Source organism: Carcharhinus amblyrhynchos, chromosome 5, assembly GCF_965287045.1.
Source record: "Carcharhinus amblyrhynchos chromosome 5, sCarAmb.v2.hapA, whole genome shotgun sequence".
In the NCBI taxonomy this organism is placed as follows: Eukaryota; Metazoa; Chordata; class Chondrichthyes; order Carcharhiniformes; family Carcharhinidae; genus Carcharhinus; species Carcharhinus amblyrhynchos.
This window is the reverse complement of record NC_137328.1, coordinates 79,166,134-79,191,767: the sequence shown is the minus strand read 5'-3', so window position 1 is coordinate 79,191,767 and position 25,634 is coordinate 79,166,134. Positions and strand designations below refer to the sequence as shown.

Here is a 25,634-nt window from a genome sequence, read left to right as displayed (position 1 = left end):
ACTTCGTCTCTCTAAGGAGAAAAGACAGAGCTCTCTCAACCTATCCTCGTAAGGCATGCCACCCAATCCAGGCAACATTCTTGTAAATCTGCTCTGTACCCTTTCTTTGGCTTCCATATCCTTCCTGTTATGAGGCGCCCAGAACTTGGAGCACAGTACTCCAAGTGGGGTCTGACCAAGGTCTTATAAAGCTGCAGCATTATCTCCTGACTCCTAAACTCAATTCCTTGATTGATGAAGGCCACTACACCATACGCCTTCTTAACCACATCCTCTCTCTGTGAAGCTGATTTGAGTGTCCTCTGAATCCGGACCCCAAGATCCTTCTGATCTTCCACGCTGCCAAGAGTCTTAACCCTTAATATTCCATCATCTTATCTGACCTGTCAAAATGAACCACCACACACTTATCTGGGTTGAAGTCCATCTGCCACTTCTCCACCCAGTCTTGCATCCTATCTGTCATGTTGCAACTTCTGACATCCCTCCACACTATCCATGCCACCTTCAACCTTTGTGTCATCGGCAAACTTACCAACCCATCCCTCCACTTCCTCATCCAGGCCATTTATAAAAATCGCAAAGAGCAAGGGTCCCAAAACAGATCCCTAGGGCACTCCACTGGTGACTGACCTCCATGCAGAAAAAGACCCATCTACAACCACTCTTTGCCTTCTTTGGGCAAGCCAGTTCTGGATCCACAAAGCAATGTCCCCTTGGATCCCATGCCCCCTCGCTTTCTCAATAAGCCTTGCATGGGGGACCTTCTCGAATGCCTTGCTGAAATCCATATGAACCACATCTACTGCTCTTCCTTCATCAATGTGTTTAGTCACATCTTCAAAAATTCAACCAGGCTCGTAAGGCACGATCTGCCCTTGACAAAGCCGTGCTATTTTTGATCATACTATACCTCTCCAAATGTTCATAAATCCTGCCTCTCAGGATCTTCTCCATCAACTTACCAACCACTGAGGTTAGACTCACTGGTTGATAATTTCCTGGGCTATCTCTTCTCCCTTTCTTGAATAAAGGAGCCACCTCTGCAATCCCCCGGAACCTCTCCCATCTCCATTGATGATGCAAAGATCATCGCCTGAGGCTTTGCCACCTCTTTCCTCGCCTCCCACAGTAACCTGGGGTACATCCCATCCGGTCCCAGTGACTCATCTGACTTGATGCTTTTGAAAAGCTCCAGCTCATCCTTTTTCTTAATGGAAAACTCTAGGTTTTCAGTCCACTGCAAGCCTGCACTAGAACCACCAAGATCCTTTTCCACTATGAATACTGAAGTAAAGATTCTTGTAAAGCAAAGATATTACAGGGATAGTGACCAAGACAGTTGATGGGGTTGAGGTACAGCTAAATCGTGATCAAATTGGTGAAAATGATTGAATGTCAGAATGACCTATTTTTGTTCCATTATCAGTGATGAATGAGACAGCCAATGTCTTAAAATACTTCCACCTTCTATGAGTCTAACTGAATTTATTGTAGTACAAAATTTTCCCACTCAAAACTCAGTTCCCCCATTTAAAAAAAATCTGAAGTTGCTGTCCCAATTAAAATATTCATGCAGCCAGCGCATAGAAATATTTTGAGTTAACATTGTGAGAACAGCTCCAATTGGAGTACTTGCACTACTAATTTAAGTGAACAGCCCCTTTTGATTTTTTTCTTTTAACTGCATGCGCATGGTAATTTGAAGGGGGCTGGTTTGCACGGAGACTTTTGTGCATCGATGCACAGAATATTGGTTCCAAGTTGGGGGAAGGAAGTAATTTTTGTGTAAAATGGGAAGAAAAATAATTGTTCCAACCACTGCAGCCTGACTTAACGAATCAACCATCTCTCAAAAGGTGATGAAATGCACCAATAGTTCTGTCAGCTATTAGAGTGGGCATGCAGAGAGCTGAATCCTACCTTAACAAATCCATAATACTGCAATCTTGCTGCAAGGGAAGAACAGTGCTCCAGGGGACCTGCAAGCTGTATCAGCCATCGCATTTCCACAGTGGAAACTCGTGACGCTCGTAGTCATTTTAAAGAAGACATTCTGCTGCTTAAACAATTTGAAGAAGACCATGAGTTGCATTTGCCAGTCGATTAATCATTTGACTAAGTTCATTCTTTGTCTCAAATTAAATGGTAAAATAATAAACATTGTTCCTCAACATTAGCAGAATCTTCAAAATCCAATTGGGGTTTCCAATTGCAACTTGTCAAGGGTGAAGCGGTGTTTCCTCGGATTTCTATGTGCCCAAGTGAATTGTCTGATTTATTTGCTAAAAAGACAAAGACCCAAATCTAGCTAAAAAATGAAGTGAATGAATAATTTAGTAGGAACATAGGATGTAGGAGCAGGAATATGCCATAATTGTGACCCTTCGAGCTGTTCCACTACTCAATAACATCATGGCTGATCTGATTGTGGCCTCAACTCCAACTTTCTGTCTGTCCCCCATAACTCATTTGTCTATCAAAAATCTGTCTAACTCAGCTTTGAATAATTTTATGATCCAGCCTCCACTGTTTTCTGGGGAAGAGATCTCTATAGACTGACAACCTTTGAGAGAAAAATATTTTCTCATTTGCTTCTTAAGAGAGACCTCTTATTAGACCATGCTGCCTGGTTCTAATCTCTCCCACAAGAGGAAACATCTTTCAACACAGAAGTTCTCTCAGCACCTTACATGTTTCAATAAAATCACCTCTCATTTTTCTGAACTGCAATGGGTATAGGCCCAACCATTCTTAATAAGATAAGCCTATATCCCAGGAACAAATCTCATGAACCTTCACTCATCTGCTTCTAACACTTTTTCAAATAAGGAGACCAATGCCCAGGACCTGTAAAAACTTGATTACCTGTTATGATTCACATTCCAACCATTATCTTGTAACTGAGTTTTGTGTCTATATATGCCCTGTTTGTGAACCCAATTCTCTGCTCACCTGATGAAGGAGCAGTACTCCAAAAGCTCGTGCTATCAAATAAACCTGTTGGACTTTAACCTGGTGTTGAGAGACTTCTTACAGTACAACTCCAACTTCCCTACATTTATATTTCATTCCCCTTGAAATAAATGACAACATTCCATTTGCCTCCTTAGCATTTTCTTTCCTGATGCTTCATTTTCCTGCTTCCAACAAAAGATTTGAAAGAAGAGATTGTTTCAGTTTCAGTCACTTTAAACAACTTCTTGTATTTATGCCAATTTTCATTAAGATTTTTTCTCCAAAATTTAAATTAGTAGAATCCAAGGCAGTATCCCACAATGTCAGTGATTCAATTGTGAGCATGTAGAACAAAGAAAATTACAGCACAGGAACAGGCCTTTCGGTCCTCTAAGCCTACACCAATCATGCTGCCCAACTTAACGAAAACCTTCAGGGACCATATCCCTCTATTCCCATCCTATTCATGTATTTGTCAAGATACCCTTTAAAAGTCACTACCGTATTGGCTTCCACTACCTTCCCCGGCAGCAAGTTCCAGCACCCACCACCCTCTGTGTAAAAAATCTGCCTCATAAATCTGTCTTAAATCTTGCTCCTTGCATCTGAAATCTGTGCCCCCAAGTAATTGACTGTTCCACCCTGAGAGAAAACACATTTTAAAAATAAATTTACAACTTCACTTAAATTTATAGTGAAACCACTTTGGGCATTTGTGTTCTTTTACTAGTCTTTTGCACCTGCATTTCGCTCAACATTCAGAAATGTTTGAGATTTGCCCACAGGTGTCTAAATCCACCATAGCGGTTTCTCGATTCCTACAAAGAGGATGCTAATTTTATAACTCAGACCACAAGTCCTTTAGTGGCAATTATTTCTCCCTGAATTTTTTATTGGCCGCTAGGCTAGAGATGAGGAAAGCCTGTCAGTAAAGACTCAGTAAAAAGTCTGACAACACCAGGTTTTAGTCCAACCTATTTATTTGATAATATACTCACAAGCTTTCGGGGTTAGCCCCTTCGTCAGGTGAATGGAGAGTTCTGGCCTCAGACAGAGCATATAAAGCACAGACAGTTTAGAGATTACTGATTAGAATGCGAATCCTTACACCTAACCTGCTGTTCAAGACCTGAAGTGGCTGATAATGTGAGTGGAAGGAGCACTGATCACAGTTTAAAGAGATGTGTATTGTCTCCAGACAGTACAGTAAGTGAGGTTTTGCAAACCCAGGCAATACACATCTCTTTAAACTGTGATCAGTGCTCCTTCCACTCACATTATCAGCCACTTCAGGTCTTGAACAGCAGGTTAGGTGTAAGGATTCGCATTCTAATCAGTAATCTCTAAACTGTCTGTGCTTTATATGCTCTGTCTGAGGCCAGAACTCTCCATTCACCTGACGAAGGGGCTAACCCCGAAAGCTTGTGAGTATATTATCAAATAAATAGGTTGGACTAAAACCTGGTGTTGTCAGACTTTTTACTGTGTTTACACCAGTCCAACGCTGGCATACCCACATCATGACTACTATCGACACAGTAAAGACTCAGGCAGTGCATTATTAACAGGATGTCAGTCTGGATAGCAGTTGAATGCTTTAAGGCTATTTCTGAAGTGAGTGGTTTAAGGCTTGTGGCATTCTGTATTTAAATAGCGGATGTACTGCAAAGACTTGAGTCACGTAAATATCTTTTCCTTGTGCTGTTGATTCTCTATAATTTACAAAAAGTTGCACATTTTCAAAGATATACTTATCTTCTGCAACACTGTCACATTGCTTCTATCGGTTACATTTCTGTCATGTGTTTGTGTTTCTTCCTTTGTTGCTTTTCTGTTGATAATGCTTATTTCTGGTTATGTTGCCTGCAATTGATCTGCAAGATGAGTGGGTATGATACAAAATATACCACATGTATTCCAAGTTACTTTCAGATTTGTCGTCATCTTATTCAATGATGAAGCAAGCTTGAGGGACTGAAATGGCTGCTCCTGCTCCTTGTTTGTATATTCGTATCCATGGTGAAAGGGTGACCTATTGGATCAGGAAACTGGAAATTGTTGAGAGTCATGGATGTAATTGTAAGGAGATTGAACGAGAGAGAAAAAAAATAAAGTTGTAGTAGGAAGAAATTGGTTCAATGGGGCAGGAACAGGTTGAAATGTGAGGTTTCTGAACACAGTTTTGTTTGTAGATCTTGGGAAGGAGGTGAAGCAAGCTGTTCAGGGGTGGAGATATGAAAGGTTGGAGGCAGTGGAGGGAGTTAATGTCAGTGATGGACCTAGACAATGGCTTGATGTTCGGTGGTGAGGCTATAGTTTGGGATATGTGGGAAGCTTTAGAGAAAAGGCATTTGGCTTTTGCAAGATAGAGATCAGTTTATCAAACAAAAGTAGTGCCACCCTTGTCAGCCAGTTTGATTTTAATAAGTTTGGACCTAGAAGACGTTAGATTGCAAGTTCAGAGGCTGTCTTTTTGAAATACTTGCATTCAGTTAACATATTGTAAAAGATGCCAAATATACATACATTCAGATCATGTTTAAACTGCCAGTTAACTCGGATAGAAGAATTCTATACTTAGAAAATCCAGTTTATTAAATGTGGTCACCTTCCTTGAATTCTGGTACTGCTCAATAGTGATCAGTACTTCTCTTTTGATAACAGTTTGTAATGCAGAGCAATGTAAAAATCATAAAAACAAAATTTAGCTTATAACTCTGTGGATATGCCATATAAATTTATAGTTCCACCTTATTAGTAAACAAACTCAACAAATGTATACTTTGTCTTTCTCCATTTCCAGGTGTTGGATTTAGAGTTGGTGGCAACACAAATATCAACTACATTGTTCTTCAAGTTCATTATGGAGATGTCGCTGCATTTAGAGGTAGGAAGTCCCAATGTTAGAAAAAGAATTGTAAAAATTGCATTTGTAAATGATTCTGATATAAAATTACAGGAGTTTTTCAGGGATCTATGTATTATGCTGGCTTTTGTGTGAGAGATTTCTCTATTAATTACAGCTCAGCAAATACAAAGAACTCATGGACTCAGTAATTCCAGTTGAAACTGTATTTTATTGTTGCCCAGGCCTAGTTCACATGTGGGAGAATGATTTGGAGCAGCCCAAATTATTCTAAATTACATTTTGTTATGTTTATTGCAATTATACATTTTTTGAGAAATCATCTGCCCTCTTGCTCTGTTTGTCATAACCGGATGAGCCAATTATTTTAGTATGAGTCATTTACCTTGGCCAATAACAGTCTATCTACTCTCTGGCAGCATGAAAATAAATAGGTCTGCAGAGCCTGGAAGTTCTTGCCCACTGTCCCCTAGTAGCCTCAATACATACGTCCGGAAAGTTCTTTCTCTTGTCTTATAGCAACCTCAAATACATAAATCTGTAGAGTTCAAAAGTTTCCTTTCCTACTATTTGCTGAGCAATTCTTTATCAGGAAAATTGTATTACTCTATTCATTCAGCTGTGTGGGATTGCTTGAATTAAGAACATGAGAAATAGGAGCAGGAGTAGGCCATCTAGCCCTTCGAGCCTGCCCCGCCATTCAATAAGATCATGGCTGATCTGTCGTGGCTCAGTTCCACATTCCCGCCCTCTCCCCATAACCCTTAATCCCCTCGCTTATCAAAAACCCATCCACCCGCGTCTTAAAAATATTGAGCGAGATAGCCTCCACCATTTCAACAGGCAGAGAATTCCAGAGATTCACCACCCTTTGAGTGAAGAAGTTCCTCCTCAACTCCGTTCTAAACCTCCCCCCCTTTATCTTGAGACTGTGCCCTCTAGTCCTACTGTCCTTTCTGAGCAGGAAGAGCCTCTCCACCTCTATCCTATCCATCCCATTCAACATCTTATGTGTCTCAATGAGATCTCCCCTCATTCTTCTAAACTCTAACGAGTACAAGCCTAGTTTATTCAGCCTCTCCTCATAGTTCAACCCCCTCAACTCCGGAATCAGCCTAGTAAACCTCCTCTGCACTCCCTCCAAGGCCAAAATATCCTTGCGTAAGTATGGCGACCAAAACTGCACACAGTACTCCAGCTGCGGCCTCACCAATGCCCTATACAGCTGCAGCAAGACCTCCCTACTTTTATATTCAATCCCCCTCACTATGAAGGCCAGCATCCCATTCGCCTTCCTGACCACCTGCTGCACCTGCAAGCTGGGTTTTTGCGACTCATGCACAAGGACCCCGAGGTCCCTCTGCACCGTCGCCTGCTGCAATTTTTCGCCACGTAAGTAATAGTCCTTCCTACCATTATTCCTCCCAAAGTGGATAACCTCACACTTGCCAACATTAAATTCCATTGGCCATTTCCTGGCCCATTCGCCCAGCCTATCTAGATCCTTCTGCAGACTCTCCACACCCTCCGCACAATTTGCCGTTCCACCAATCTTGGTGTCATCAGCAAATTTCGACACCATACACTCGGTTCCCTCCTCCAGATCATCTATATAAATGGTAAATAGCTGAGGCCCCAGCACCGACCCCTGGGGCACCCCACTAGTCACCATCCGCCAATCCGAATAGCACCCATTGACCCCCACTCTCTGCCTCCTATTTGACAGCCAATCCTCTATCCACGCTAACACCCTACCCCGAACTCCATGCCCCCTGACTTTCTGTAATAACCTCTTGTGAGGCACCTTGTCAAACGCCTTCTGAAAATCAAGAAACACCACATCCACCGGCTCTCCTCTATCCACCGCCCTAGACACATCCTCATAGAACTCCAATAAATTCATCAGACACGACTTCCCCTTAATGAAACCGTGCTGCGTCTGCTCTACCAAACAATTCTCCTCAAGATGCCTCGCAATTTTCTCCTTGATCACGGATTCTAACATTTTACCTGCAACAGACGTTAAACTAACCGGTCTATAACTCCCCACCTTTTGCCTGCCACCCTTAAACAACGGCGTAACATTAGCTGTTTTCCAATCTTCTGGCACATCCCTGGAATCCAGCGATGTTTGGAAAATAATCACCAAGGCATCCACTATCACCTCCGCCATTTCTTTCAGAATCCTTGGATGCATTCCATCCGGTCCTGGGGACTTGTCCACAATCAGTCCCTCCGGTCTGTCGAGCACCGCCTCTCTAGTAACAATAATGCCATTCAGGCCCTCCACTCCTACCATCTTTCCATCGCTAACACCGGGCAAATTATTCACGTCCTCCTCAAGGCCTCAGCCATTTCCCCATCCCCTACCACTAAGTCCCCCCTCTCATCCTCTAAGGGTCCAACGTTCACCCTAGCCAGCCTCTTCCTTTTTATGTATTTATAAAAACTCTTGCTATCCTTTTTTGTATTAAACGCTAGCCCAGCTTCATAGTTTATCCTACCCTTCTTTATTAGCTTCTTTGTCATTCTTTGTTGACATTTAAACCTCTCCCAATCCTCTTCTCGCCCACTACTCTTAGCTACTCTAAACGCATCCGCTTTTAATTTAACACTTTCCTTTACCTCCTTCGTTATCCACAGCTGATTATCTCTCCTCCTACGGTCCTTTTTAACCATTGGAATAAATTTCTGCTGAGCACCAAGAAAGATCTCCTTAAAGATCCTCCACTGTTCCTCAGCAGACCTACCTTCCAACACGCTCCCCCAATCAACATTCGCCAATTCCTCTCTCATCCTACCGTACTCCCCTCTGTTCAAACAAAGGACACGTGTCTGGGAACCCACTTTCTCCACCTCCATCTGCATCAGAAACTCCACTATACAATGATCACTCTTCCCAAGAGGATCCTTCACCACAAGGTCCCTAATTCTACCCGCCTCATTACATAACACCGGATCCAAGATAGCTCGCTCCCTCGTCGGCTCCAACACACACTGTTCGAGGAAACTATCCTGGCAGCATTCCAAGAACTCCTCCTCGAGCCCACCATGTCCAACATGGGTCGACCAGTCAATATGTAGATTGAAATCCCCCATAATTATCGCCGTTCCATTCCTGCACGCCGCATTTATTTGCGCGTTAATAGCCCGCCCCACCTCCAGATCATTATTTGGGGGCCTAAAGATGACACCCACCAGCGTCTTCCTCCCTTTGCTGTTCTTAATCTCCACCCACAACGATTCCACTTTCTGCTCTTTGGTTCCTATATCATCCCTTACTACCACCCTGATGCTATCCTTAATCAGCAGAGCTACGCCCCCCCCCTTTTTCCTCCCGCCTATCCTTCCTAAACACTTGATACCCCTGGACATTCAGCTCCGAGTCCCTGTCACCTTGCAGCCACGTCTCTGTAATGGCCACTAGATCATCGTTCTCTCTCTCTCTCTCTCTCTCTCTCTCTCTTCCCTCCCCCCCCCCCCCCCCCCCCCGGCCATTAGTTTAAAGCCCTAACCACAGCCCTGTTTACACGATTAGCCAGGACTCTGGTCCCAGCATGGTTGAGACCAACCCCGTCCCACCTACCCCAATACTGATGCCAATGCCCCATAAATTCAAACCCATTCCTCCTACACCAATCCCTGAGCCACCCATTCACTTCCTTAATCTTAGCAACCCTATGCCTGTCTGCACTCGGTTCAGGCAGTAGTCCGGAGATAACCACCTTGTCGGTTCTACTTTTTAATTCCATTCCCAGCTTCATACTCCCTCCCCAGATCCTCAGTTCACATTTTGCCTACGTCATTGGCACCCACATGTACTACAACAACCGGATTCTCACCCTCCCACTCCAGGTTCCTCTGCAGCCCAGATGCGACATCCCGGACCCGAGCACCAGGCAGACAACACACCCTTCTGTGCACTTTGTCATTGTGACAGAGGACAGTGTCAATCCCCTTCACCCCACTATCCCCAATTACTACTACATTCCTTTTCACCTTCTCTTTGCCTATGCCCTGCTGTATCACTGTACCGTGTGCAGTTTGCTCACCAAGCTCACAGCCCTCGTTCTCGTCCAGACTGGAAGCAAGAACCTCAAACCTGTTATGCAGATTGAGAGGCTGAGGCATTTGGTCCCCACCCTCCTTCCTCCGGTCCCCACCCTCCTTCCTCCGGTCCCCACCCTCCTTCCTCCGGTCCCCACCCTCCTTCCTCCGGTCCCCACCCTCCTTCCTCCGGTCCCCACCCTCCTTCCTCCGGTCCCCACCCTCCTTCCTCCGGTCCCCACCCTCCTTCCTCCGGTCCCCACCCTCCTTCCTCCGGTCCCCACCCTCCTTCCTCCGGTCCCCACCCTCCTTCCTCCGGTCCCCACCCTCCTTCCTCCGGTCCCCACCCTCCTTCCTCCGGTCCCCACCCTCCTTCCTCCGGTCCCCACCCTCCTTCCTCCGGTCCCCACCCTCCTTCCTCCGGTCCCCACCCTCCTTCCTCCGGTCCCCACCCTCCTTCCTCCGGTCCCCACCCTCCTTCCTCCGGTCCCCACCCTCCTTCCTCCGGTCCCCACCCTCCTTCCTCCGGTCCCCACCCTCCTTCCTCCGGTCCCCACCCTCCTTCCTCCTCTCAGCTGCCCCCTCTTGTTCCTGACCCTTAGAGTTAGCCAGTCTAGGGGGGGTGGATGTCTCTTGCACCCCATTGTCAATGGCACCCTCTCTCCCCCTGATGAGCCTCAGTGTCTGTAGCTCAGAGGCCCGCTCATCTACCTTGAGCTGGAGCTCCTCCAGCAACCTGCACTTACTGCAGACATGGTCACTGGGAAGGACCCTGGGGTCCACCAGCTCCCACATCATACAGAAACAGCACATCACGTGCTCCTCCATTATTCCCTGTAGTAATATTGCACAGTTTCAGCGCAAACTTACCTGGCCCTTTTCTCGCAAGCCCTTTGATCCTAAGCCCTAGTAGCTCACTCAGCTCCCCCCTCACTCCACTGCCCGCTCCGACGCTGCCCGCTGTCTACACCAGGCCTCCTTTTAAACCTGGCGCTGTTTAAACGCCTGCTTACCCACAAATCCCTGCTATCCACTCCCTTTGAATTCTTAAAGCGGTAAACACAAAAAGCCCGCGAAAATGCTTTTAAATAATTTAAACAGTTCTACAAGGTAAGTTCTTACTACACACTAAGAAGCCCGCGAAAATGCTTTAAACTTATTTAAACAGGTAATTTCTTACCTGACTCTCTGCTCCTTCACTTGCCTGCTCCAGCAAACAATGGAAGGAAATGGAAGAATTACCTGACATCTATGTTATAACGAGAGCCATTTTCTACTTAATGGCTGCGTTGTTTTCCAGGGATGTGGTTCTTTTTATTCAGCAGTATCTTGCCATACCTTGAGGCAGTATGTGGTTAGCCAAAGTGTGCAGAATATTCAAAAATACATGTTTAAATTCTCTAACAGTGGTTAGATGTGTTTCTATGCAAAACAGTACCTTTGTAACTCCAGGTACGTTAGACTTTTTCTAGACTATATTCACTCTAAATTAGTTTTATCTTTATCTATTAGAGTTTCAGTCCCAAGTTATCTTAAATCTATCTAACAACAATTGACATTTTATAATTTAAAATAACATTCACTGTCTGACAATGCATCTGTGTTTCAATATACCTGTTCATGTTAAAAACAAAATATTTGGTGGGAGTTAACAGATTATTTGGTACTGAAGGATATAAGAAATAGGGGCAGATATAGAACATTCAGCCTCTCCAACTGGCTCTGGCACTCAGTTCCATTATGAATAATCTTTTGCCTCAACTCCACTTCCCTGCCCACTTTCCATATCCTTGATTCTCTTGGATTGAAAATCTATTGATGACTGTTGCGCCTCTGAGGTAGACCTGAACCTGAACTAGCCATGTAAATACTGTGGTCACAAGAGGGGGTCAAAGACTGGAATTTTGCAGTGAAAAACACATCACCCAATTCTCAAGTCTGCATATTTACAAGGCACAAATCAGGGATGTGATGGAGTACACGCCACCGGCCTGGATGAGTGCAGCTCCAATCGTACTCAAGAAGCTTCACACCATCCACAACAAAGCAACCTGCTTAGGTAGCACTCCTTCCACAAACATTCACTCCTTCCACTGGTGATGAAAAATGGCAACTATCGTATCCTGAAGATGCACTGCTGGAACTTGCCAAAGCTCCTTTGGCCACACTTTCCAAACCCATCACCGTAACTATCTAGAAGGACAAGGGCAGCAGACACAGTGGAACACCACCACCTGGAAGTGCCACTCATCATTCTGACTTGGAAATATGTTGCCATTTCTTCGTTGTCACTGGGTCAAAATCCTGGAATTCCCTCCCTCACAGCACTGTGCATGTATTGACACCACAGGAACTGCAGCAGTTCAAGACAGCAACTCATGTCCAGCTTTTTGGAGGCAATTAGGTAATTAAATGCTGGCCTAGTCAACGATGCCTACATCCTGTAAATGAATTAATTACTTCCCAAGCGATACAAGGGAAAATATGTACAAAATATGTACAACATTCTCAGTGTGGTCTCATCCATAGCCCTGTACAATTATAGCAAAAAAAACTTAACATATTCATGTGCTCCTTTCCCCTTGCAATAGGGCAGACACACATTTGTCTTCTTTACTATTTGCTGTACTTGGAGGCCAATTTTGTGTTTCCTGTAGCAGTACACCCAAGTCTTTGAAGGTCAACGTTGAAAAGTTTTGCATCTTCAAAAAATTTGCTTTTCTATTACCAGAGTGAGTAAACTCTCACTTCCCCATACTATGCTGTGCCTGCCACCTGATGGTTGCTCATTTAACCTGTCCAAATCTCTTTGCAACTTCTTTGTGTCCTGTTTGCAGCTTGCATCTTCATTTCATCAACAAACTTACATACATTATTAAGAACTTTTTCTTCAATGTCATAAATAAAAATTATCCTAATTGAAACCTAGCACTGATCCTTGCAGCACTCCATAAGTTGTAGTCTGCCAACTTGAAAATGACCCAATTTATCCCTACTTCTATTTGCTGTCCATTAGTCTTCCTCTATCCGTGCTAATATATTATGACCTTGCATGTTAACATTTTTATTTATACCTTTATCAAATGCCTTTAGAAATCCAGGTATACGACACCTATTGGTTCCCCTTTATCCGTCTTGCAGTTATATCCTCAAAAAGTCATCAACTTGTCAAAAACAATTTCCTTTCATAAATCATGTCAACTTTGATCATTCAACGATATTCTCAGTGCATTGTTAATATAGATTCTAGCATTTTCCTGATGACTGATGTTATGCTAACTGGCTTGGAGTTCCCTGTTTTCCTTTTCCCTCCATTCTCGAGAAGCAGAGTTCCATATTCTAACTTCCAGTCTGCTGGGACCATTCTAGAATCTAGGGAATCTTGGAAAATCAGAACTAGCACATCCATTATTTCTGCCTCTTTTAGAATTGTTAGATGTAGGCCAATTAGATCCTGGGGCTTTGTTAGATTTTAGTTCTTTAATTTACTTGAATAGTTGCTGCTGAGATTAATTACCTTCTGTTCCTCATTCTTATTAGCCCCTTGGTTAATTTCTATTTCTGGTATGTAATTTGTGTCTTACAGTGTGAACACTATCAACATCTCTGCTATTTCCTCAATTGTCTGTCTTTGCTTTTAAGGGGCCAACATTTACTTTAGTTGCTGTTCTTTATGTATACTTTCAAAATCTCAACATTTTTTATTTATCTGGCCGGTTTACCTTCATATTCTGTTTTTTGTTCCCTTTTTAATCAACTTTTTGGTTCTCTTTGATTTCTAAAAAACTCCCAACCATCTTTTTAATGCTATAAACTCTTAATTAATCCAATACTGTCCTTAACTTCACCAGTACACCATGAATGATTTTTCTTGCTGTACTTCTGTTGAACATTTTGATTTGTTTCTTTAAATGTTTTCTATTGTTGATTTACTGCTCACATAATGAGCATGCTATGCTGCTCTAAGCCATTTTCCAACAGAAGCAAAATACTATGGATGCTCAATCTGAAATAAAAACAAAATATGTTAGAAAAACTCACCGGGTCAGGTAGCACCTATGGGAGAGAAAATACTCCTATCCCAGATCTTCAAGTCAGCATTGCAGCTTGTGTGCCCACTGCTGATTGCGATTCAAACTGCCTACTTACATAAGAACATAAGAAATAGGAGCAGGAGTAGGCCATCTAGCCCTTCGAGCCTGCCCCGCCATTCAATAAGATCATGGCTGATCTGTCGTGGCTCAGTTCCACTTTCCCGCCCTCTCCCCATAACCCTTAATCCCCTCTCTTATCAAGAACCCATCAACCCGCTTCTTAAAAATGTTTAGCGAGGCAGCCTCCACCACTTCAACGGGCAGAGAATTCCAGAGATTCACCACCCTTTGAGTGAAGAAGTTCCTCCTCAACTCCGTTCTAAATCGCCTCCCCTTTATCCTGAGGCTGTGCCCCCTAGTCCTACTGTCTTTTTTGAGCGGGAAGAGTCTCTCCACCTCTATCCTATCCATCCCATTCATCATCTTATACGTCTCAATGAGATCTCCCCTCATTCTTCTAAACTCTAACGAGTACAAGCCTAGTTTATTCAGCCTCTCCTCATAGCTCGACCCCCTCAACTCCGGTATCAGCCTAGTAAACCTCCTCTGCACTCCCTCCAAGGCCAAAATATCCTTGCGCAGGTGCAGCGCCCAAAACTGCACACAGTACTCCAGCTGCGGCCTCACCAATGCCCTATACAGCTGCAGCAAGACCTCCCTACTTTTATATTCAATCCCCCTCGTTACCATTTAACCTTCACACCTTCCGGTCTTGGCTCCAGCAGGATCCAACAATGAACAGAGTTAGGAGGTATAATTCCAGTTCAGCAGCTTCTTCATGAATTGTAAACATGTCCGTTGGTCTGACTTCAATTCATTGACTTTCACTGTTTTTAAATGGAGTTATCACCTCTATCATTGCAGAATCTTCTGGCCCAACAATGTTCATCTCTCCCTCATCCACCAACGTTGCTTATATTTCAGTCACACCCAACGATGCTCACTAACCTCCTTCCTCGCCCTCATGCATTATTGTTCCTGGGGGAGGGTAAGCATTGTCTTGAGAGTGGAATTGAATGTTCTCAGGATGGGGGAGGTAAATGTTCTTGAGTTAGGGTAAGATTCTCAGGAGGAGATGAGCATTGTTGTGATGTTGCTTGCTAATTTAACTGGAGCTGTATTCTTCAGCAGGCTTCGCACCTGCTAGGTGAAGTTCTAAGTAAGTCTATAAAAACCAGGATGACTATTGGGCAAAAGCAGATCAAGTCTTTGTGGTTCTGACCCTACTCTCGTAATGAATTGTGCAGCAATCACTGGAGGATGAAATTGGAAATTTAAACTTCCCTTTAGTACCATGCATGCATGTTATAGACAGTAAGTCGTCTCACAACACCAGGTTAAAGTCCAACAGGTTTATTTGCTAGCAAAAGCCACTAGCTTTTGGAGCACTAGTCAATCATCAGGTGAGTGGGAGTTGTGTTCACAAACATGGCGTATAAACACAAATTCACTTTACAAAATAATGATTGGAATGTGACTCTTTACAGGTAATCAAGTCTTAAAGGTACAGACAATGTGAGTGGAGAAAGTGTTAAGCACAGGTTAAAGAGATGTCTATTGTCTCCAGACAGGACAGTTGGTGAGATTTTGCAGGTCCAGGCAAGTCATGGGGGTTACAGATAGGGTGACATGACCCCAAGATCCCGGTTGAGGCCATCCTTTTGGTCCAGGCCTATCATTCTCCATAGCTATCTTAAAACCAATTGAATTATGTCACTGGTCCCAAAATGATCCCTCACTAACACTTCTGTCACCTGCCCTTCCTTATTTCCCAAGAGGAGGTCAAGTTTTGCCCTCTCTCTAGTCAGGCCATCCATACACTGAATGAGAAATGTTTCCTGAATACACACAACAAATTTTTCTCTGTCCAAGCCTTTAATACTATGGCTGTCCCAGTCAATGTTGGCAAAGTTAAAATCTCTGACTATTATCACTCTTTTTCTTGGAGCTATCTGTAATCTCCTTACATATTTGCCCCTCACTTTTCCCTGGCTGTTTGGGGGGCCTTTAACCCTATCAAAGTGATTTCACTCTTCTTTCTCTACCCAGATAGACTCGGTGGCTGAACCCTCGGATATATCCCCTCTCAGTATGGCTATGATGCTGTCCCTAATCAAAAGTGCAACTCCTCCTCCTCTCTTACCTCCTGTTCTATCTTTCCTGTAGCATCTGTATCCTGGAACATTGAGCTGCCAGCCCTGTCCTCCCTTAGCCACGTTTTAGTAATTGTTATAATGTAGCATGTACCCATCCGTGCCCTGAATTCACCTGCTTTGCCCGTCAGGCCTCGAGCATTGAAATAAATGCAGTTTAATCTGGACTTCCCTTGTTTTCTGTCTTGCTTTTGTCTGATCTGTCTGGTACTAGGATTACTGATACTGCCTTTACTAATTAATGTGCTCTCTTTAACTTCTGTGTTGTCCTCAATCTTCTCTTCTGTCTCCCAACTGCTGGAGCTTAAGGTCAGAATGCATGACTTCCTAGTGCCTGTGTGTTTAACGTTGAGTTTGATTCGGCTCCAAAATGATTTGCATTTGTACTCTTATCCTGTGAGCAGCACTGGGTTCCATACTGGTGAGGGTGTTAGTCTGTGAGCAGTGAAGCACTTGTTTTTTGTATGCCAAGCAAGGTGATCACGTCAGATCAAACTGCAATGCCTATTTAAAGTCATAGAGGTTTACAGCATGGAAACAAACCCTTTGGCCCAACTTGTCTCTGCTGCCCCGTTTTTACCTCTAAGCAAGTCCCAATTGCCAGCATTTGGCCCATATCCCTCAATACCCATCTTACTTGTGTAACTGTCGAAATGCTTTTTAAGACACAATTGTACCCGCCTCTGTCGGTTTGTTCCAGAAACTCACCACACTGTCTGAGAAGTTTGCCTTTCTGGACTGTTTTGTATCTCTCCCCTCTCACCTTAAGCCTGTGCTTCTAGTTTTAGACTCCCCTATCTTTGGGGAAGAAGGGTTGACAATAAGAACATAAGAAATAGGAGCAGGAGTAGGCCATCTAGCCCCTCGAGCCTGCCTCATCGCTCAATAAGTTCATGGCTGATCTGATAGTGGTTCAGATCTGCTTACCCACCTGCTCCCCATTACCCTTAATTCCCTTATTGATCAGAAATCTATCTACCTGTGACTTAAACACATTTAATGAGGTGGCCTCCACTGCGTCAATGGGCAGAGAATTCCAAAGATTCACCATCCTCTGAGAGAAGTTGTTCCTCCTCAACTCTGTTTTAAATTGACTCCCCCTTGTTTTAGGCTGTGCCCTCTAGTTCTTGTTTCCTTTCTAAGTGGAAATAACCTCTTTGCATCTACCCTGTCTAGTCCCCTCGTTACCTTTATATGTCTCCATAAGATCGCTCCTCAGCCTTCTAAACTCCAACGAGTACAGGCCCAATCTACTCAATCTCTCCTCATAAGCTAACCCCCTCATCTCCGTTATCAACCTGGTGAATCTTCTCTGCACTCTCTCCAAGGCCAATATATCTTTTTGCAAATAAGGGGACCAAAATTGCACACAGTACTCCAATTGTGGCCTTACCAGTACCTTGTATAATTGCAGCAAGACCTCCCTGCTTTTATATTCCATCCCCCTTGCGATAAAGGCCAACATTCCATTTGTCTTCTTGAACACCTGCTGCACCTGCAAACTGAGTTTTTGCGATTCATGCACAAGGACCACCAGGTCCCTCTGCACAGTAGCATGTTGTAATTTTTCACCATTTAAATAATAGTCCATTTTACTATTATTCCTTCCAAAGTGGATAACTTCACACTTGCCAACGTTATACTCCATCTGCCAGATCCTCACCCACCCACTCAGCCTATCTAAATCTCTCTGCAGACTTTGTGCCCTCTACGCAATTTGCTTTCCCACTTATCTTTGTGTCATCAGCAAACTTTGTTATTGTAAACTTGGTCCCTTCTTCCAGATCGTCTATGTATATGGTAAACAGTTGAGGCCCCAGCACCGATCCCTGCGGCATGCCACTAGTCACCAACTGCCAACCGGAAAAGCACCCATTTATTCCAACTCTCTGCTTCCTGTTAGATAGCCAATCCTCAATCCACGCTAACACTTTACCCCCAACTGGGTGTACCTTAATCTTTTGCAGCAACCTTTTCTGAGGCACCTTATCAAATGCCTTCTGGAAATCTAAAAACACCACATCCACTGTATCTACCTCCTGTATGTCCCTCAAGTCCCGGTAGCATCCTAATAAATCTTTTCTGCACTCTTTCTAGTTTAATAATATCCTTTCTATAATAGGGTGACCAGAACTGCACACAGTACTCCAAGTGTGGCCTTACCAATGTCTTGTATAATTTCAATAAGACATCCCAACTTATGTACTCAGTGTTCTGACAAATGAAACTAAGAATGCCGAATGCTGCCTTCACGATCGTATCCACTTGTGACTCCACTTTCAAGGTGCTACAAGCCTTACTCCTGATCTTTGTTAGAACTCTCCCCAATGCCCTGTCTTTAACTGAACAGGTCCTGCCTCAATTTGATCTACCAAAATACACCATTCACATTTATCTCAATTAAACTGCCTCTGCTGTTTGTCAGCCCACTGGCTCAATTGATCAAGATCCCGTTGCAATCCTAGATAACCACCTTCACTGTCCACTATGCCACCAATCTTGGTGTCATCCGCAAACTTAGTAACCATTCCCCATAAATTCTCATCCAAATCATTAATATAAATGACAAATAACAGTGGACCCAGCACTGACCCCTGAGGCACACTACTGATCACAGGTCTTTGGTTGAAAAACAACCCTCTACGACCAACCTCTGGCTTCTGTCATCAAACCAATTTTGTATCCAATTGGCTACCTCATCCTGGATCTCATGAGCTTTAACCTTATGCCACAACTTACCTTTGCGATACGTTGTCAAAGACCTTGCTCAAGTCCATGTAGACAACCACAACTGCATTGCCCTCATTTAGCTTCTTGGTACCCCTTCAAAAAGCTCAATATAATTTGAGAGACTTGATTTTCCACTCACAAAGCCATGCTGACTATCTCTAATCAGTCCTTCCGTCTCTAAATGTCTGTAGATCCTGTCTCTCAGAATACCTTCTAACAACTTACCCACTACAGATGTTAGGCTGACTGGTCTGTAGTTCCCAGGCTTGTCTGTGCCGCGCTTCTTAAACAGAGACAACATTTGCTGCCCTCCAATCTTCAGACACCTCATCTGTGGCTGTTGATGATTCAAATATCTCTGCTAGGGATCCGCAATTTCCTCCCTAAGCCTCCCACAACGTTCTGGGATACATTTCATCAGGTCCTAGGAATTTATCTATCTTCATGCACTTTAAGACTTCCAGCACCACCACCGCCTCTGTAACAGGTACACTCCTCAAGACATCATTATTTATTTCCCTAAGTTCCTAACATCGATGCCTTTGTCAACAATAAATACCAATAAGAAATAATGCTTTAGGATCTCACCCATCTCTTGTGGGTCCATACACACATGACCTTATTGATCCTTAAGAGGCCCTGTTCGCTTCCTAGTTACTCTTTTGCCCTTTATGTATTTATAGAAGCTCTTTGGATTCTCCTTTACCTTATCTGCCAAAGCAATCTCATGTCCCTTTGTTGCCTTCCTCATTTCTCTCTCAACTCTACTCCGACAATCTCTATACTCTTCAGGGGATCCACTTGATCCCAGCTGCCTATGCCTGTCATATACCTCCTCCTTTTTGATGTGGAGTTGTCCTCAACCTGGTGTTGTCAGACTTCTTACTGTGTCCTCCTTTTTGACCAGAGCCTTAATATCCTGAGTCATCCAGGGTTCCCTACTTCTACCAGAGTTGCACTTCGGTCTAAAGGAATGTGCTTACCCTGAACCCTGGTTAACCCACTTTTGAAAACCTCTCACTTAGCAGACATCCCTCTGCCTGCCAACAGACTCCTCCAATCAATTTTTAAGAGTTTCTGTCTAATACCATCAAAATTGGCCTTGCCCCAATTTAGAATTTTAACTTTTTAATAGGTCCCTGATGGAGCAGCTGCACTCCAAAAGCTCGTGATTCCAAATGAACCGGTTGGACTTTAACCTGATGTTATGAGACTTCTTACTCTGCCCACCCCAGTCCAACATTGGCACCTCCACATCACAACTCTTCAGATACTGAAGCAGTCCGTGTCTAAATGACCTGGACAACATTCAAACTTATGCTGATAAATGGCAAGCAATATTTGCACCATACAAGTGCCAGGCAATGATCATCGCCAACAGAAGACAATCTAACCTTCTCCCCTTAACATTCATTGTGGGATGGCACAGTGGTTAGCACTGTTGCCTCAGCGCCAGGGACCCAGGTTCAATTCAGGCCTCGGGTGTCGAGTTTCCAGTTCCTCCCCATATCTGCGTGGGCTTCTCCAGGTGCTTCAGTTTCTTTCCACAGTCCAAAGATATGCCGGGTAGGTGGATTGGCCATACTAAGCTAACCCCCAGTGTAAGGGAGATTAGCAGGCAAATGTATGGGGTTACAGGGATAGGGCCTGGGTGGGATTATGGTCGGTACAGACTCGATGGGCCAAATGGCCTCCTTCTGTACTGTAAGGATTCAATGATTCTTTGGCATTGGCATCAATTAATCCACCATTATCAACAACCTTGGGTTACCATTGACCAGAAACTGAACTGGACCAGCCACATAAATATGTGGCTATGAGAGTAGAATAGAGGCTAGGAGATTTGTGGCGTGTATCTTGCCTCCTGACTCACCAAAACCTGTCCATTATCTGCAAGCAAAATCAGGAATGCGATGGAATACTTTCCACTTGTCTGGATGAATGCAGCTCCAACAACGCTCGAGCTCAATGCCATCCAGAATAAAGCCTGCTTGACTGTCATCCATCACTGATGGACAGTGCAGCAGTAAAGGCTCCTTCTACAGTACCTTCCAAATCTATGACCTTTACCATTTAGAAAGTCAAGGGCAACATATTCATCATAACAGCATCATCTGCAAGTTGCCCTCAAGCCATTCACCATTCCCATTCAGAACTATATCTCTGTTCCTTCATTGCATTAAAATCCTGGCACTACTTCTGAACAGCATATGGACTGCCATGGTTCAAGCCGGCGGCTCACCACCATCTTTAGGGCATTTGGGATGGGTGCAAACTGTCAGCTGAAGTAATAATGCCCACATCCTGTGAAAATATATTTTTAAAAAAAGAGCATATGAATAAGCTCAAAAACCTTGAGGAATGAGCACTGAAACTGATCCAAGCAACACGTATCAAAACTTCTCTGACATAAGCCACTGAATACATGTTCCTAGCTGAAAATAGAAAAACTTCTGTCTGGGCTTTGCTGGAAAACTGTTAAATCCCACATCCATTGCCATTATCTCTTGACAAAACCATACAAAGATGTGCAATGGAATTAATGAGAAAAGGCAGATAAGATGCAGAACAAATAAACTGCAAGACAGCCCAACCCACTACTTTATAAAACTCATAAATGTGTGTAATTGATTGAGGAAAAAAAACTCAACCTTGCAACATATGATCTGTGGACTTCCATGCTTATTAGACAATGCAGTAGACCTTCCATTTTTATTCTGTAAATTAGAGAGAGTTACATTTTGCAAAGTACTCTGATTATTTGTATACGGAAATGTTCATAATTGTAAATCCTCCTATTTTATAGTTTTTTTATTTTATCTGTTAGTTATAAATTATGATTACTTGTTTTATTTGCATCATCACTGCAATTTGGCACTGTCACCATGATGAATGTTCAATAAACACATTATCTGTCTTATCTGTCCATCCACTGCTCCTTCCATCCCTCCGTCACTTTGTCCCTTCATCCCCCTCTCCTTTCTTCCCCTTTGCTACTCCTTCCTTCCTCCCACTTTAATGCTAGTCAAGCTCCTTTGTTTATGGTTCTGAAAGGTCAGTTGTCATAGTTGTATGAATTTGTTAATGTCAGTTTTCACTTAACTTCAAATTGATACTTTCCATCAAAAATTGTTTAGATTCAAAATTTAATGGTTCGTTCCCACAGCTGACTGATGGTGTTTGGCACTTCTCCAGACTTGTTTGTACAATGTACTGATTGGAGTGTGAATTTCAGTCAATCATATGAGCCATAATAGTTAAATAGCTTCCTTTTATATTTTTGCATCATAATATTGTCAGGCTTTAACAATTTGCCTGTTTCCAAGAATGATCCGTCCTTTTATTTCAGGTAGTGAGTCATTGGATACACTGACATCAAAAAAAACGCAGACATGCAGGCATTTGAAATAAAAAAAACCAACAACATTGTTTTTTAAAAAAAAGTAAAATTGCCAATTTCCCAAACTTAATTGATCCTATAAAGCAAATCAGGATCTGGATCCGCATCTTGGCCAAAAAGTAATCGATGGTTCTTTTCCTCATATCCTATCTGTATCCCAGGTTTCATTGAAATCAGGTTTTTTGAGGAGGCCAGCCCTTCCCCCCCATAATAGTTGGCCTTTCGATTCCTCCCCCCCACCGCCAATCCCCTGATTCCTCCCACTCCGGCAGCCCCGATTTCTCCCCTATCCCCCCACATAGGCAGTCCCAACCACCAACCCCCTCCCCCCACAATGGCCAGCTCCAATCACTGGCCTTCCTCCCTCTGTTACTGCCAAGTGCAGAGTGGCAGCAGGATCTCACCTCCGCTGATCGCTCCCTTGGCACTGTCTGATGGGCAGTGCCACTTTGTGCCTTGTCAGGCTGGCACTGCCAAGTTGGTGATGCCCAAAGGACAGCCCCTCTTACCCCTGACCTCTTTGGGAGGGGGGAATTGGGGTTGGGGGGGAATCTCCATGGCCCCTCTTCACTCCCTGCTAATGCTATGCTAATGCCCATTAGCAAATTTCTGGCGCGGAACTGACGGTGCCTGAAATCCAGCAGCTGGACACTCAAGGAGGCCATGGCATCCAGCAGGATTCTTGCTACATGGCCTCCGCTTGAGTCTCCTACCCCGCTGCACTGCTGGGAAAACCTGCTCCGTCATATTTTTAGTAGTCATATTTCCAGAAGATGTTTTGAAGTGTTTGAGAAAAGCAATGATACAGTACAAAAAAGTGAAATTTAAAATTTTAAACTTCAAATGTATGTCTTCTTTCAGATAACCACAAAGATTGCTCTGGTGTAACACTACAGATGACATTTCTTCAGTAAGTATCTAGATTTGAGCGCTCATAAAATGCTTAGAATATCTTTGTGACATTCCATTACATGTTCATCGATAAAACACATCCACCTTCTCCCGAAAAATTTTAATTGTTAGCCCAAGGCCAATTTTTAAAAATTCTCACTTAAAAACCAAACTCTGATGAGGGTGAGATATCACTCTTCCTCATCCACACACCGCCATTTAGTGATATATTGGGCAGACTCATCATGCTCTTGGCCTTGCCATAACCTCCACTCCCTTCCCATTGATTCCATTCCTTTCCCTGCCATTCAGATAAATTGAATGAGGAAATTAAAGACCTTGCTGTTCTTGACTCTGAATTAAATTTAATATTCCACACTCTACGTATCATTGAAGCAAATTAATTTTACCCATACCGTATCTCCAGTGTCACATCCACTGCTCCACTCCAAAACACTTACTCACATTGAAGCCACCTCTAAATTCTTCTTTCCGTAAACATTCCATAAATTCATTCAATATCAAGCTCCCCATATCTATCTTGCATTAATTATCACTTGCTAATCTGACTTGTTATCAAGCATTGGCTTGCTATTCCTTAATATTTTGTATTCTAACTGCTATGCCTCGTTTTAAAATTCCTGTAAGGCCTCACTTCCACTAAACCCTGCAATCTTCTGTTTCCTTCACTGCTCGCTCCTTTAATTCTGGCTTTCTGTGCATCTTTCTCTCCCTTCATTCCACCATTGGCAGCAGAACCTTTGGCTAATTTAGCTCTGTTAATCAGAACTTCTGCCTGAACCCTCCAATTTCTGCACTCTACATTTTTTCTGAAAATGTATCCATCAACTAAACTTTAGTTCTAACTCTCTGTCTGGCACATTGTTCATTCCTTTCCTTTGATTTTTCTATATTAAAGGTGTTAAGTATTTTCTGCTTGTTCATGTTTTACATTGATACTAAAATGTTCAGTCAATAAGCTTTTACAACCAGTTTTGCTTTTCCTTGGCATCTTTCTCCCTTTCACTTGGATTATCAGTAAGAGAGGATGTAGCTAAGGGGAAGCAATCAGGAGCAACTGTATGTTTAGAACAGGGAAATAAGAGAGACCATAAAAATGTAATGGGAGTTGGCTGCCGGTTTCCTGGTAACAGGAATGTATTGGTATTAATTCAGAGATCAGAGAGGCTTGTAGGAAAAACAAAGTTGTTCTAATGGGGAAGTTTTAATTTTTGTGTGGATTGGTAAAAGCTGAGGTTCTCAAGTCAGAATGTTAGTCGATTTAAGTACATTCAAGATGTTTTCTGGAGTAGCATGTTCGAGAACTGAGTAGACTGTTGTAGACTTAATCTTAGCAGTAAACAGAACATTTTTAGATAGATTTTTAAATTCTTTCAGGGGATGGTGGCGTTGCTGACAAGGCCATAATTTGGTGTCTATCTCTAGTTGCCCTTGAGAACGTAGTGGTGTGATGCTTTCTTGAACTGTTTTGTTTATGTTGTCTAGGTACATCCACAGAGTTGTTAGGGAGGGAGTACTAGGATTTTCATCCAAGAACACTGAAGGAATGTCAATGTAGTTCTAAATCAAGATGGTATGTGGCTTGGAGGTGAAATTATAATGTTCCCATATGTTTGCTTTCCTTAACCTTGGTGATAGAGGTGGGTTTGGAGGATGTGTCAAAGGTGGCTTATGAGTTGCTGCAGTGCATATTGTATATGATACACACTGTTGCCGCTGTGCATCAGTGAGTGAGGGAGTCAAAGTTTAAGGTGTTGGATTGGGTGCCTATCGAGCAGGTTGCTTTGCCAAAGATTGTGAATATTGTTGGAGCTGCAATGATCCAGGCAGATAGAGCTGCAGACTTGTATTTGGGTGGCAGGGCAGTCACACTCACTTCCCCTCTTTTTAGCTCTTTTATCCATGTTTGGCTCGATGTTGCATTGAGGTCAAGTTCTATGTGGTCCTGGCTGAACCAAACTGAGTGTCCTGTGCAGTTATTCTATGCTTCACAAATTGTAATGACAACCCTGTATCACTTTGCTGATGACCGAGAGGCAATTGATGATGCAGTAATTCGTTGGATTCCATGTCCACACAGATGTGGAGTAGACCATGCGACCCTTCGATCCTGTTCAGCCATTTGATAAAATTAAGGCTAACCTGATTATGGCCTTAACACACTCTTCCTGACTGTCCCCGACAGCATTTGACACTCATCAATAAGAATCCATCTAATTCAGCCTTAAAGCTTCCACTGCTCTTTGAGGAAGACAGTTACGTGGACTAACGACCACAAAAAAAATTCTCCTGTGTCTTAAATGGGAGAGTTCTTGTTTTAAACCACTAGCCCTAGGTTCTCCCATAAGGAGCAAGATCCTCTCAGCAGTCACCCTGTCACGTGCTATAAGGATCTTGTATCATTCAATAAGGACATTTCTCACTCTTCTAAAATGCACAGAACAAAGACCGAAGAAGAGTACAGCACAGGAAGA

General features: G+C 43.3%; 1 protein-coding gene across 4 annotated transcripts in view; it reads left to right on the top strand.

Annotated features, from left to right (window-relative positions):
* The window catches only part of pam (peptidylglycine alpha-amidating monooxygenase), a 262,485-nt gene that overhangs the window by 143,658 nt on the left and 93,193 nt on the right, over nucleotides 1–25,634 (top strand). For all 4 annotated transcript variants that reach the window (XM_080189068.1, XM_080189065.1, XM_080189066.1 and 1 more), the window contains 2 exons: nucleotides 5,762–5,845; nucleotides 23,110–23,158. In XM_080189068.1, coding sequence (XP_080045194.1) covers nucleotides 5,762–5,845; nucleotides 23,110–23,158 — 133 coding nt within the window. The remainder of the gene's footprint in view (nucleotides 1–5,761; nucleotides 5,846–23,109; nucleotides 23,159–25,634) is intronic.